At 50.5% G+C, this 13157-nt stretch overlaps 1 protein-coding gene across 1 annotated transcript in view; it reads left to right on the top strand.

Moving 5' to 3' along the window:
- SEC14L5 (SEC14 like lipid binding 5) overlaps positions 1 to 12895 on the top strand; it is a 35081-nt gene extending 22186 nt beyond the window's left edge. The window contains exons 7-15 of the mRNA XM_066561006.1: positions 1663 to 1852; positions 2715 to 2803; positions 3187 to 3257; positions 3900 to 4071; positions 4700 to 4834; positions 5807 to 5944; positions 6628 to 6873; positions 7742 to 7920; positions 8895 to 12895. Of these exons, the coding sequence (XP_066417103.1) occupies positions 1663 to 1852; positions 2715 to 2803; positions 3187 to 3257; positions 3900 to 4071; positions 4700 to 4834; positions 5807 to 5944; positions 6628 to 6873; positions 7742 to 7920; positions 8895 to 9000 (1326 nt within the window). The 3' untranslated portion in view covers positions 9001 to 12895. The remainder of the gene's footprint in view (positions 1 to 1662; positions 1853 to 2714; positions 2804 to 3186; positions 3258 to 3899; positions 4072 to 4699; positions 4835 to 5806; positions 5945 to 6627; positions 6874 to 7741; positions 7921 to 8894) is intronic.
- The last annotated feature ends 262 nt before the right edge of the window (positions 12896 to 13157 follow it).

Here is a 13157-nt window from a genome sequence, read left to right as displayed (position 1 = left end):
CAGGAGAGTGCAGCAGTTTTACCAGGGAATACAAAAGCAGGCTGAAATTAAACCTTCGTTTTCTTACATGTGGGAGTTACTGCTTTGGTTGGACAAGGATAAAAGACGAATTCTGCTGTGGAATGAGTCTTCTTGGAGCTTCCTGCCTTTGGTCCAAACAGAAGTGCTGGATTTGCCTCTTGCCTGGAGCCCTGCACAGGGGAGGTTTGGAGCAGGAAAGTATCAAACCTTCCAGCAGCCATCCCCTCTCCTGCAGAGATGCAGGAGCTGTTGTGGGTGTCTGGGCTGGGCCTGATAAGTGACAGCTGCCTCTGAGCAGCAGGAACACAAACCTGAATTATCTGATGAACATTCTGCTGGCTTTAAACTTGCTATCATACTGAATTCTTCTAAATACTCCCAAGATCATCTTTGGGAAGGCTGTCCTCTCCTTTCCAGGACACACAGATGCACTGTTAGAACCAGTGTTAACCTTCCTCCTGGTCCTAAGGTGCTTTTAGATTGGTTTGGGCTGCCTGAACTCTGCCCCTTCTTTAGGTGAGCCAATTCTTACCATCTCTTGCTTGTGAATCCAAGATTGCTCCCTCCTGACACTGCTGCCAGCCTTGCTTTCTACCCAGCTTTCTGTTTCCCTGGGCATGGCAGTGGACAAAGGAGCTTTGACTGCTGAACATGGGGGTTTGTGTCCCAGCAGGGCTGGGAGTGCTTGGGTTATGCTAGCACAACATGGATACTCTGCAACAGACAATCCCTGCTCCACAGAGCTGGATTTTTTTATGGAAACTTGTAGAGAATGAGGCCAAACACTTTTGGAGAAGTTGGAGTGAGGGACTGTGAATCCAGCAGCACATGCAGCTCTAATCCAGTTGGATTTGCAGCTGACAGGCTCTTAGTCAGATTTGGCACTTCTGTGGAATCCATCAGGTTTGTTGTTAATTCTTGCTGCTTGGCATTCCTGCCAAGCTGTCTTTGATTCTGCAGCTAAAGAGAACATGGCAGATCTGGAATGAGCTGGAATAAGCCATTCTGCAGACTTGCTTTGGGAAGCTTTTGTGCCTGTGATGTGAGGATTAGTGCTAGTGCTGGGGTGAGTGATTGGGAGAGGGTGTGTTGTAGTTTGGGCTGATTTGGATCAAGAGTTATTGTGGTGTAATGGGGCAGGGAAGCCTTTGAAGCACTCAGCAGCTTTCCTGTTCAAACACCAGCAGCAGGGCCTGCACAAGAGCTGGAATTGCTACTGGTGGCATCATTCAGACTGCACAGTTGTGATTCCTGCAGTGCCTGGTGTGCTCAGTGTTAGCTGTGGCTGTTTGTTTCCTGTTTGCCCTGGGCAGGTGAACTTGCAGCTCCCTGACTTTCACACAGTATTTTGGAGATCCTTGTGGATAACCAGCCAAGGGAAACATCAGCCAGCCTGGGGTTTGCTGGAGCTCCTGGGAACTGCCCTGGGGAAGGGCTTCCCACAGCCAGTGAGCTGGTCCCTGCTGTTGTGCTCCTGCACCCTCTGCTGCTTCCAGCTGGGTTAGCTACAGAGGGAGGGAGGCGGAAGGGAAATTTAATGTTTGCTGTTTGAAGAGATCAAAAAATGGTGTCAACTGCAGCCTCCTCTGCAGGCCAGATGGAACATTGCAGTGCTGACCCTGGGGCTGTCTCTCCTGGCAGATCCCCAAGGACGAGCACATCCTGCGCTTCCTGCGCGCCCGCGACTTCAACATCGACAAAGCGCGGGAGATGCTGTGCCAGTCGCTGGCCTGGCGCAAGCAGTACCAGGTGGATCTCATCCTGCAGTCCTGGAGACCCCCAGCCCTGCTGCAGGAGTACTACACTGGGGGGTGGCACTACCAGGACAAAGGTGGGTGTTGCTGGCTGGGGCTCTGTACAAATCACCAACGGGACGGGACTGCTGAGGAACTGCCTTGAGCTGTTTGATTTTCCACCATCAGCCTCATTACATGGTTGTGACAATGGGAAGATGCCAGCAGCTCACATCCCAGGCAGCAGACCAAGAACTCAATGTCACAACTCACTTTAAGAGTTTTCTGACCAATCCCACAAAGCAAAAGCACATTGACAGTAGTTCTATCCAACCACTATTAGCACAGGTACCTTTGGGTAAACAATGCTTGCTTATTTTGGATACAAGACCTGCTTGTGAGCCCTAAAACACAATGCACAGAGCTCTATTATTAAGCTTCAAACTTCCTAACATCTCACTAGATAAACTTTCCTGCAGATTAGGGTGTTATTCTAGACAAGTGTTAATACACAGACTATTGTTCTATTTATCCTTACTTTTCTACATTTTACATAATTTTTCTGCGGATCTATCTCATGGCTGCTGCTTAGCTCCAATCACAGTTCTGCTGTCTCTGAGGCCTGCATTTTGCAGCTTTCCCAAAACCCTCTGATTTTATGGATTCCCACAGTGAGGAGCTGCCCCTGGCATCTCACTGGTGGCCTGGTATGTTGAGGAAAGCTGTATTGACATTTTTAAAGTTAACAAAGCAGTTCAGTGCCTGTGAGCAGCCACTCTGCTTCCCTGTAATTGTATTTCCTCTGCACAGATCAGTCAGTGCAAAGCAATTTCTCTGAACAGGTTGCTTTTGGCAGTGATTTTTATCCTTTTCAAATATTTAATGTGGCTTTTAAAAAAGGTATGAGAATGTTATCCTGGGAGACTAAAGTGCTGCCCTCTCTAACCCCTTTGTTTGAAGATGGGCGGCCGCTCTACATCCTCCGCCTCGGCCAGATGGACACCAAGGGTTTGGTGAAGGCCCTGGGAGAGGAGTCCCTGCTGCGACATGTGAGCTGTGCCTTTGTGTGTCACCTGTCCCCTCAGCATGCTAGGGAGTCTTGTCATGGTGCATCAGGAATCCTGGAATGGTTTGGGTGGGAAGGGACCTTAAAGCTCATCCCATGCCAGGGACACCTTCCACTGGCTCCTGTCCAACCCTGTTGCTCCTGTCCAGCCTGGCCTTGGGCACTGCCAGGGATGCAGGGGCAGCCCCAGCTGCTCTGGGCACCCTGTGCCAGGGCCTGCCCACCCTCACAGGGAACAATCCCTCCCCAATATCCCATCCATCCCTGCCCTCTGCTTTCTGTATTTTTAAAAATAAGATCTCCAAGCCATCCTGCTAACTCAGCCATTCTCAGGCTAATCCCTGTCTGTGCTGTCTTTGATTCCAGGTTCTGTCCATTAATGAGGAAGGCCAGAAGAGATGTGAGGAAAACACCAACATCTTTGGCCGCCCCATCACGTCAGTATAATTGGTTTTAATTGGTTTATAACTGGTTTTCCTGAGTCCTTGCACACTCTCAGTGCCATGGTGAAGGATGCTGCTGTGGTTTGGGGTGATGTCCTTAGGGTTACAGTGCAGACAGCAGTGTGTCTTATGGGCTGGATGGGGACCACACATATATTTATAAATTTATTTGTTGGACTTAAATGCAGACAAATCCCACAGTTTTGTTGGACAACAAGTATTGATCCTTCCTTATATCATTTTCATATCCCATCTCAGAATAATTTAATCTTTCTGTCTTGGTGATTTTAATCCACATCTTTGAAATTCTGGGTTTTTTAATACAGGAGCCTGTCTACCAGATTCCACCTTCATTTAAAATGCATTTTGACATTATTTTTAGCAATAGGTCTGCATACCTTCACCACCTTCTTCCAGAGTGACAGATGTTCCTGCCCTTGGGGTTGGGTGTCTGTGTTACCTGGAGCTCACCGGGATTCTGCTGCCCAGGTGGAGATGTGCTTTTATTGGAGCTGCTCGTGTCCCTTGTTGGCTTCTCTGGATCCTTCAGGGGCTGTGGGGTCACTGTGGATCCTAAACTGAGCAGCCACCACACTCTAAAGTTCTCACAGGTCTTTTTCTGCCTGTTTATTTTAGATCCTGGACATGCCTGGTGGACTTGGAAGGGCTCAATATGAGGCACCTCTGGCGGCCTGGGGTGAAGGCCCTGCTCAGGATCATTGAGGTGGTGGAGGACAACTACCCTGAGACCCTGGGGAGGCTCCTGATTGTGAGAGCACCACGGGTCTTCCCTGTGCTCTGGACCCTGGTGGGTGAAACCTGGGCTCTGCAGGGTCACTGCCACGTGTGCAGGGTCACAGATAGCTACATCAGCAGAGGCAGGGAGGGAGAATCTCCAGGCAGCTTATGGGGAGCTCCTGAAGAGCCACAGCAGAACCAGGCCATGGGGTACCTGCAGCTCACTGGGTTCTGGTCACTGCCATCCACCAGGACAGCATGAGAAACCTGGATCAGAATTGCCCATTCCACCCAACCTTGGTGGGCTTTCATATAGATGGGAAAAGACAGATAGCTTTTAATTTAATGCTGTAGGACACTGAAGGGTAATAAGTAGTAAGTAATAAGTAGTAAATAATAAATCTGCTTCTGCCTGGTGCCTGCTGACTGCTCTGGCAGTGTGAGAACATGGTTGTTACATTTCTTGTGAGGTTTGTGGGTGAGGCAGTGACTGCAGACTTGCTTTACATGAAGCAGAAAGTGTTGTGAGATAGTAATACAGAGAGAGAGAACATTTTCAGTTTGTTATCCCTTTCTTTGGGAAGTGCCTCAGAGCTGAGAAGCTCTGCACACTGCTGAGATATGTTGTGAGATGGCTCAGCCAGTGTCCCCAGCTGCCCTCAGTGACAGCCATGTCCTGTGTGCCCTTTGTCTTTCAGGTCAGTCCCTTTATCAATGAGAACACACGGCAGAAGTTCCTCATTTACAGTGGCAATAACTACCAGGGCTCAGGAGGGCTGGTGGACTATGTGGACAAGGATGTGATCCCAGACTTCCTGGGAGGAGACTGCATGGTGAGTTTTGCTTCCTCTTGTGCAGGTGCAATCTGGAACTGATTTCCTCTTCCTCATCCCCCTGGCCTTCCACTGCCTTCTGGAAGGGGTTAAGCCTCTGTGCTGGCCAGCATGGCCCTGCTGTGGGCACAGGGCAGTTCATTTGGGCACAGAGAGCTGCCCCCTGCAGTGCTGGTGCTGCCCTGGGATCCTGGGCTGTAGGAGCGTCAGGGGTAGCACGGTCAGACACAGAGATCTCTGCAGCCAGGTCAGGAACTTGGGGTTCATTGCAAAGGGCCTGGGGGCAGGGCCCTGCTGGGAGCTGCAGCCACAGCTCAGAGCAGGCCTGAGAGAAGAGAGGGGCAGAGAGGATGGGAGGGTAAGAGAGTAAGAGGGTAAGAGAGCGAGGTTCCCGTTCCAATACAATAAATCTTCTTCTGTGTTGAATATTCTAATTCTCACTAACCAATCTAGTACAATACACAAATCCTATAGTATTTCCATACAGCCTATAAGAATCACTACATTACCATACTGTGTTACATTTTAAACCCTATAAACTCCTCTTTGGGCCCCTTCTGCCAAGCTGCAGGGTCTGCTCTGACCCCTGGGCCTGTCTGCAAGCAGAGGGTGTTGTTCCATCAGAAGGGGATCACCTTCAGCTGGCCACACTGTTGTTTTCCTGTTGTTCAGTAACTGAGGTATCTCAAAGCTTGCTTTCATTTCAATCTTGCTTGTAGCTTCCATATTCTCAAATTCTTTTGCCAGGCAATCATATTTATAAGGCTTTCCTGTTTCATCTTCCCCAGCACTGGAGCAGGGTCAGAGGGCAGCTCTGCAGGGAGCTCACAGAAACCTCGGTAGTTCCCATGAGCTCAGAGCCACTGTGCAGTTCTGGCTCAGCTGAGGGCTCAGCCCATGTCTGACAGCAGCAGGAGCTGCTGGCTCACTGCTGGAGCATGCTGAGCCCTGTTTGTCTGTGTGATGTTGCAGTGCACTGTCTCAGAGGGGGGGCTCGTCCCCAAGTCCCTGTACCAGAGCGAGGACGAGCCGGAGAACTCGGATCACATCCGGCTGTGGACAGAAACCATCTACCACTCTGCCAGTGTCCTCAAAGGAGCCCCACACGAGGTACAGGGCACACCCTGAGCTGCTGGCATGGCACAGTGACATGTGTCCCCTCTGCTGGGGCTGGCTGGAGCAGCCAAGGGCTCGGCAGCAGCTGCTGTTCCTGCAAGGGAGCAGCTGCATGTGTGGGAGTGAAGAGCAGCAGTGTCAGCAGCAGAGTCTCTTATCTCTGCTGTGGCCTGATCTTCTGTAAGGTCCAGTCTCTTCCTGCTCCTCCTCCTCCTCCTCTTGAGAGAAATAAAGGGCACTCAGTTTCCCTTGTGATAGTTCAGCTCCCATTCCCAGCAGTGCAGCTGGGACAGTAACAGGGGTGATAAAGGAAGGTGTGTGCTGGGAGTCACCAGGAAACAGAATGTCCCAAAAAGGAGCAAATCAGTGTCAAATCAGCCTTGTGGGCTCTCTGATAGGGAGTCACTCTGATTTGGCTCTTTGTGCCTCAGTTCCACTGAGGTTTTCCCAGAAGAAATAACTCATCTACAAGCAACTCTGATATGGGGAGGAAAGGTAAAAACTCCTGAGTGGGTGTACTGTGGTAGGGTTGGGAGTGGGAGGTGGTGTGTATCCCCCTCAGGAACCAGGACCATCACCCAGCTGAAGGATTGTGGAGCAAAGTCTGTTTGCCCCTGAGTGGGGAGGAGCACAGTGCTGCCACCTGAGCACCTGACCCTGTTCTGTTCCTTTCTTAGATACTCGTGGAGATCCTGGAAGGGGAATCTGTCATCACCTGGGACTTCGACATCCTGAAGGGAGATGTGGTGTTCAGCCTCTTCCACTCCAAACGAGCTCCTGAGCCAAGTCACAAAGAAGCCACCTCACCAAGTCCCTCTGGTGCAGGGGACAATGTGCAGCTCATTGACAAGAGCTGGGTGCTGGGGGTGGATTACAGCCGGGTGGAATCTCCCCTGGTCTGCAGGGAAGGAGAGAGCATCCAGGTCAGTGGGGTGGGGTCCTGCCATGGCCTCAGAGTCCTGCCAGCTCCAAATTCCTCCAGGGAGGGAATTGATGGTGTGGGAAATCAGGAGCTGCTAGAAAAGGGGGCTGTGGTCATTCCCAGCAGCAGGGAAGGGGGGATTCTGCCCCTCTGCCCCACTCAGGTGAGAGATGCAGAGCTGCCCCAGCCCTGGGGCCAACAGCAGCAGGACCTGGAGCTGCTGGAGAGAGTCCAGGGGAGCCCATGGAGATGCCCCAGGGCTGGAGCCCCTCTGGAGCCAGGCTGGGAGAGCTGGGGGTGCTCACCTGGAGAGGAGAAGGCTCCAGGGACACCTCAGAGCCCCTTGCAGGGCCTGAAGGGGCTCCAGGAGAGCTGGAGAGGGACTGGGGACAAGGCATGGAGGGACAGGACACAGGGAATGGCTCCCACTGCCAGAGGACAGGGCTGGATGGGATATTGGGAATTAGGAATTGTTCCCTGTAAGGGTGGGCAGGCCCTGGCACAGGGGGCCCAGAGCAGCTGGGGCTGCCCCTGGATCCCTGGCAGTGCCCAAGGCCAGGGCTTGGAGCAGCCTGGGATGGTAGAAGGGGATGGAATGGGATGGGCTTTAAGGTCCCTTCCCACCCAAACCATTCTGTGATCATTTTCTGGATAGCCTGTGAAAGTGAGAAATCCTTATTTAAAGTGAGTCATTGGAGACTCCAAGCTAAAATTCTTACAGAAATTAAGCTAAATAAGCTTTTTCTTTTCCTGCTGGTACTACAGGGCTGTGTCTCAGGCAGGTGAGACAGGTGAGTGACACCTGTGCTGGGACATTCAGCCCTTCCCCCAGCCACCCCTGCTCACCTGCTGTCCCTCCCTCTCTGCAGGGCTCCCATGTCACTCGCTGGCCTGGCTTCTACATCCTGCAGTGGAGGATGCACGGGCCCCTGCCCTGCTCCAGCTCCAGCCTGCCCCGTGTGGACGATGTCCTGGCCTCCCTGCAGGGCTCCAGCCACAAGTGCAAGCTCATCTACTACTACGAGGTGCTGGCCTCCAAGGACTTCAGGTAGGGCATTTACAAGGGGTTTACTATGAGTTGCACTGGGGGGGGTGAGTTAAACACTTGGATATCAGAGACCCCCACAGGGTGAGTTTCACTGACAAGTGGATGGACACAAAATTGGTGGCATTTTTGCAACCAGTCTCCCCTGGTGCTGTAGGTATTTAAAAGCTCCCTTGAATCTGTGTCCACCAGTGAAATTTGTGCTTTGGGTCTTGCTTGCAGCTGCCTGAAGAGCAGGAGATTTTTGACTCAAGAGGGTTTTTATCTTAGTTGGGAATATTTTGCAAAGCCGATTTTGGAGTAATTTAAATATCAGCTGGGCTGTTTCCCAGATGATTTTGTTTGGCACTTGAGAGGGATGGGCACTTCTGGGCAGGTGAACAGCCAGCCTTGGCAGGGTGTGCCTGGCCCTCTCCTTCAATGCCAGAAGCACCTCCCCATCTGTTAATCTGAGCTCTGTGCAAGCCTTGGCCCTTCCCTGGAGCTGGAGGAGGTGTTGGGCAGAGCAGATTTGAAGGTGGTGGCTTGAGGTGTGACCTGGCCAGGTCCTGTGGGGTCAGAGCAGCAGAAATGCCTCTCTCCAGTCCTGCTCTTCCTTGGGGCTCTTCCTGAGCCCAGCCCTGCTTTTGGCAGGAGGAGCTGGGACTCTGGTGTTCAGTAGCCTGGAGTCCTTGGGTTCACAAGGCTGCTTTTGGAGTCCTTTGGAGCTTTCCTTTCTCCTCAGGGACAGCTCCCAGAGGCTCCAGCTGTGTCCCTTTCCCCAGAACAATAGTCAGAGACAAGGAATAATATCTGTAAATGGGAAAAAATGTCTCTGACTGATTAATTTTTCATCATGACACAGAGATTCTTAGAGAGCAAGTGGGAAATGATGGGCCACAAAGCCCTTGTGCAAGTGCTAGAGAGGGAGCTGATCTGTGGGAGGAGCCCCTTCACTGCAGCCTTGCTAACAGCACTTCTGTTCTGTCCCATCCCAGGGGATCCATGTCCAGCCTGGAATCTTGCACCAGTGGTTTTTCCCAGCTGAGTGGAGTCACCACATCTTCCAGCCAGTCCCAGAGCAGCTCCCACCTCTCCAGATAGCAGAGCCAGGGCTGCAGCACCAGGGGCACCCGGGGCTGCTCCAGCCCCAAACCAAAGAGCTCCAGGGCTGAGCCGTGGGGCAGCCGCAGCCATTTGGACACAGAGAGGCCTCTGGGGGCTGCTTCAACCACAAAAAACTGAAATTCCAAGGGCAGGTTTAGGGGTTTTGGGTCTGCTGCCTGCTCCTCAGTAGCCTCCTTCACCACCTGTGGGTTTTGGTGCCTGTGAGTTTGCAGGAACCCACTCCAAAGGGCTCTTCCATCGGTTCTTTCCCCCAGAGGAGGCTGATGTTGCCTTAGCTCCTGGACCTTGAGACAATTCCTGGGTGGCAAAACAAGGGAATGTCCTGGCTGCCCACGGGGTTCTGCTTCCACACTGGGCACTCAGGGGGGCATTCCAGGGGCAGGGCCTTGGCAGGAACTGCCAACACCTGGGTACAGGCAGGATGGTTCAGAAATCGATTCCAGGCCACACCAAAAACCTCTCCTGGTCTGGCAGGATGCTCTGGGAAATGTGTTGGATTTTTTTTAACCCTGCTGAGAAACAAAGTCAAAAGGTTTTGGGTTTTTTTTAGAAATTCCAGGCATTGAATCTGCCTGCAGTGAGTGGCATCTTCCAAACTATTGTTTCTTTTTACTCAGGTTCACAGCAATAATGAGTAGGTCTGTCCCATTCCCGAGTGGATGGGAACTGAATCCAGTCCTAAAGGGCTAAGAAAAGCAATATTTGATTTTCTGAAGGCACAAGATTTTCTGGCAGTATTACAGAACTTGCTTCTTCTAAACATGAGCTCACTTGAACCATTCAGAGAGGCATGTATGTATGTAAGCACTTACTGAAGCCTATTTATTCTATACTAGCTTATTTTAAATTAATTTTTAACTTATTATGTCAGAAATGGCTATTTATTAAATACAGTCACCTTTTTTAATGGGATGAACTTTGTTTTAGAAAGGAATAACTGATTGTCTTCAATCCCAAGCAATCTTTCTGCTTGGGTCCTGATCTTTGTGATCAATGGATGTTCTTGCAAAAGGGCTGCATTGAGTTAAGGGCTTGTGTCACCTTCCTTGTAAGGAAAGGTGAGAGTCCCGTGCTTTTTTAGACTGTTTTTTAGGATTAAGAAACAAGATTGAGTTCAGGAGTTGTCATGAAGATGCACTGTCTTCCTACACACCAAAAATGCCACGTTTGTCCCTAATCTCTGATTGTTCCTGTAGTCAGGTTGGGGAGCAAAGTTATCCATGTTCTTGTCCAGGTGAAAAAATAATAAGAGCAGGTGTCAAATATTCGCCAAGTTTTTATTCAGGAATCTGTGAAATTCTTCCTTCCCACCCTGTTTTTTTTTAATCACTGGTTTTGAAGCACCAGGCTCTGCCAAATGAGAAAAGAGCCAAAATATCTGGGACAATGGGAGACAAAGAACTTGGCATGGTTTTGAGTTGTTTGGTGGGATTTTTTAAGGATTGGAGCCAAGGGAATCACTCTGCACCTTGCATCTCTCCCTGTGAACAGGTAACTTTGTTATGTAGAGCTCAGGGAAGTTCTGATTTCCAATTCTCAGTTGTTCCATAAACTTTCATGTTTCTCCCAGACAAATGAAACTTCTGTCTCTGGCATTTCAGCATAACTGGAATCTGATAAAGAGGGACAAATGTAAATGTAATTCCCACCTTTCCTCTGGGAAGACAGGAATTTTGGAAGCAAAAGTGCATGTGTGTATCCCTCATGGAAAATCCTTGACCCAGAATAAAATCTAATTTTAAAAACTGTTTCAGATTCCCAAAGCCCCAGGAGCAAACCCAGCCCTGTCCCCCTGTGCTGTTTCAGGATTGCACCTTCCCTTCTCACGTGGTTGCAGTGGCAGCATTCCTGTTCCCTGGGTTTGCTCTGGGTAAGAATCTCTTCCTTTGCCCTAGATTTTTTTGGGGTTTTTTTGTCATTTTGTTTTGAAATGTGGGCTATGCTGTTTTCTGCCCACCAGAAGTTTGACTTTTGTCAGTGAAGGACCTTGGTCCCTGGCAGATCTCTGAAGGGTGAGGTCAGGGATGGTTCCACAGAGTGTTCCTGGCTCTGGGGATATCCCAATCCCAGTTTTTCCTCTTGTCCCTTGGCAGTCCCATTCCTGTGCCCATCAGAGATCATCCACAGGTCTATGAAGCAGCTTGTGACCTCTCCTTGGCAAGGCTGCCTGGTTTGTCCCACCTGACAATTTACTCTGAAACCAATTTAAATAATTCAATATTTTTTTTTCCTTTTTCTCCTGAATATTAACAGGAAAAAAGGGAGCAACAGCCTGGATGCTGTGCTGTGCTTTCTAAACCTGACCTTGTGAACTGCAGATACCAGAGACACAGAATTCTTCTACATCACCTTTTCCCCCTCAAACTACATCAGTGTGCTTAGAAAATAAACTCAGAGTTTTCTTCACAGTGAGCTGAGGCTGGGAGGGATTTTGGATCCTCAGAAATCTCCTGAGCCAGAACCTTGGGCAGTGGGCTCATTGTGGGTGATGCAGCAAAGCCCTCCCTGCTCCCTCCCCAGCAGCCAGGCCAGTGAGCTCGGGCTGTGTGCAGGGATGGAGCTGCTGGTTAAAAAGGGGCTCCCAGAAAATTGGGGCTGTCCCTGGTTCAGATATTCCCTATGCAAACACAACACCTACCTCAGAGCTGGGGCCATGTCCGTGGTGCAGGGGAGTGCAGGATGCTGTGCCAGGGTCACACAGCCACCTGTGGCACCTTCACTGCCAGAGTCCTCCAGGTGCGCCCCAATCCCTGCGCCCTGGCCAGGGCTGGGAAGGGCAAACACAGAGCCTGAGTGAGGATGGACGCTGGATGGCCTCAGCTGTGGTTCAGGGCACGGTCCTGAGCCGTGTTTTGCTGCTCTCCGCTGTGAAAAGGGCTCTGTCCCCGCCGGAGGAGCAGAGCAGAGCCCCGGGGCACCAGGGGCGGCTCCAGCCCCGGCTCCAGCCCCGCAGGCGTCACCGGGGCCGGGGCAGCGCTGGGAGTCGGCTCTGGGGCTCTCAGGGAGGCACCAGAACAGCTCAGCCGTTCCTCAGCTCAGCCGTTCCTCAGCTCCTGAACTCAGCTCAGCCGTTCCTCAGCTCCTGGACTCACTGTTGGGAACAATTCCCCACGGTGAGCAGGCCAGGCACTCCATAATGACTGAGATGCAGCTGTGCTCTCTGCTCAGCCACTCTGGTTCTGTCTGTTCCTTTTCAGGAAGTGTGGATAACAATTTGTAATCCCAGTTTGGTTTGTTGGCAGAAGACTTTGAAAATGCCATAATCCACTCACAATTCCCAGTAGGAACTGGTGAGCCCAGCTGTCCACCACACTGGGCTGGGAAGCTGCTGGGGCTGAGGCCAACCCTGCTCCAGGCAGGGAATCCCTCATTTCAAAAGCATTTTATGAGCTCACACTGCTTTAATGTCCCAAATGTTTGTACTGTGGGCAATTAATGCAAGGAACAGCTATTAGAGATTTACTTGACAGCAGCTGTCAAAGACTCCTGCATGCAATTAGCTTCAATATTCCTCCAACACCTTTGTGATGCTCCTTACATCTGATTATTTCTCTCTTGGAAGGTGAAATTGGAATCAAGTCACATTTGCTGGATTTTAGTGACACCAACACCCCCTTCCAAGCTTTCAGTTACACCTAAGTTAAATGGGCATTAATTAAGTTTTTTAGCAGCACTTACTTTGTCTCCTTTGCAGCTGGCTTTGGTTTTATACACTGAAATCCTCATTTTTCTCAGCCAAAACCCTCAAACCTCCTGTAAGAGCCCACTGCAGGGCACTGAAATAACAGATGTCCTCCTGTGATGGTGTCTGTGTGTCCTGGTAGAGCTGTACTTTTGGGTATGTGGGAAATAAAACATTTCTGAGAACATGTGGAATTGTTTGATTCAACTGTTGAAATTGCAGAACAGTGAAAATTCAAGCCTGTGTGCTGCTCTCTTTGCCCACAGAAGCAGAGGGAATGCTTGTATTCACTTTTTCCTGCTTTTTAACTAAAATGTTTGGGGTTTTTTCTACAGAACCAGCATCTTTTGTTTAATTTCCTAGCACAGAGTGGGCTGGAACAGCACATCCTGCAGTGTGGGTGTTATTAAACATAAAAGAGCCCCTGGGTTCCACTGGGGGGCTGAGGTTA

This window comes from Molothrus aeneus, chromosome 16 (genome assembly GCF_037042795.1).
Source record: "Molothrus aeneus isolate 106 chromosome 16, BPBGC_Maene_1.0, whole genome shotgun sequence".
In the NCBI taxonomy this organism is placed as follows: Eukaryota; Metazoa; Chordata; class Aves; order Passeriformes; family Icteridae; genus Molothrus; species Molothrus aeneus.
Note: the sequence above shows the minus strand (reverse complement) of the source record. Positions and strands in the feature narration are given on the sequence as shown.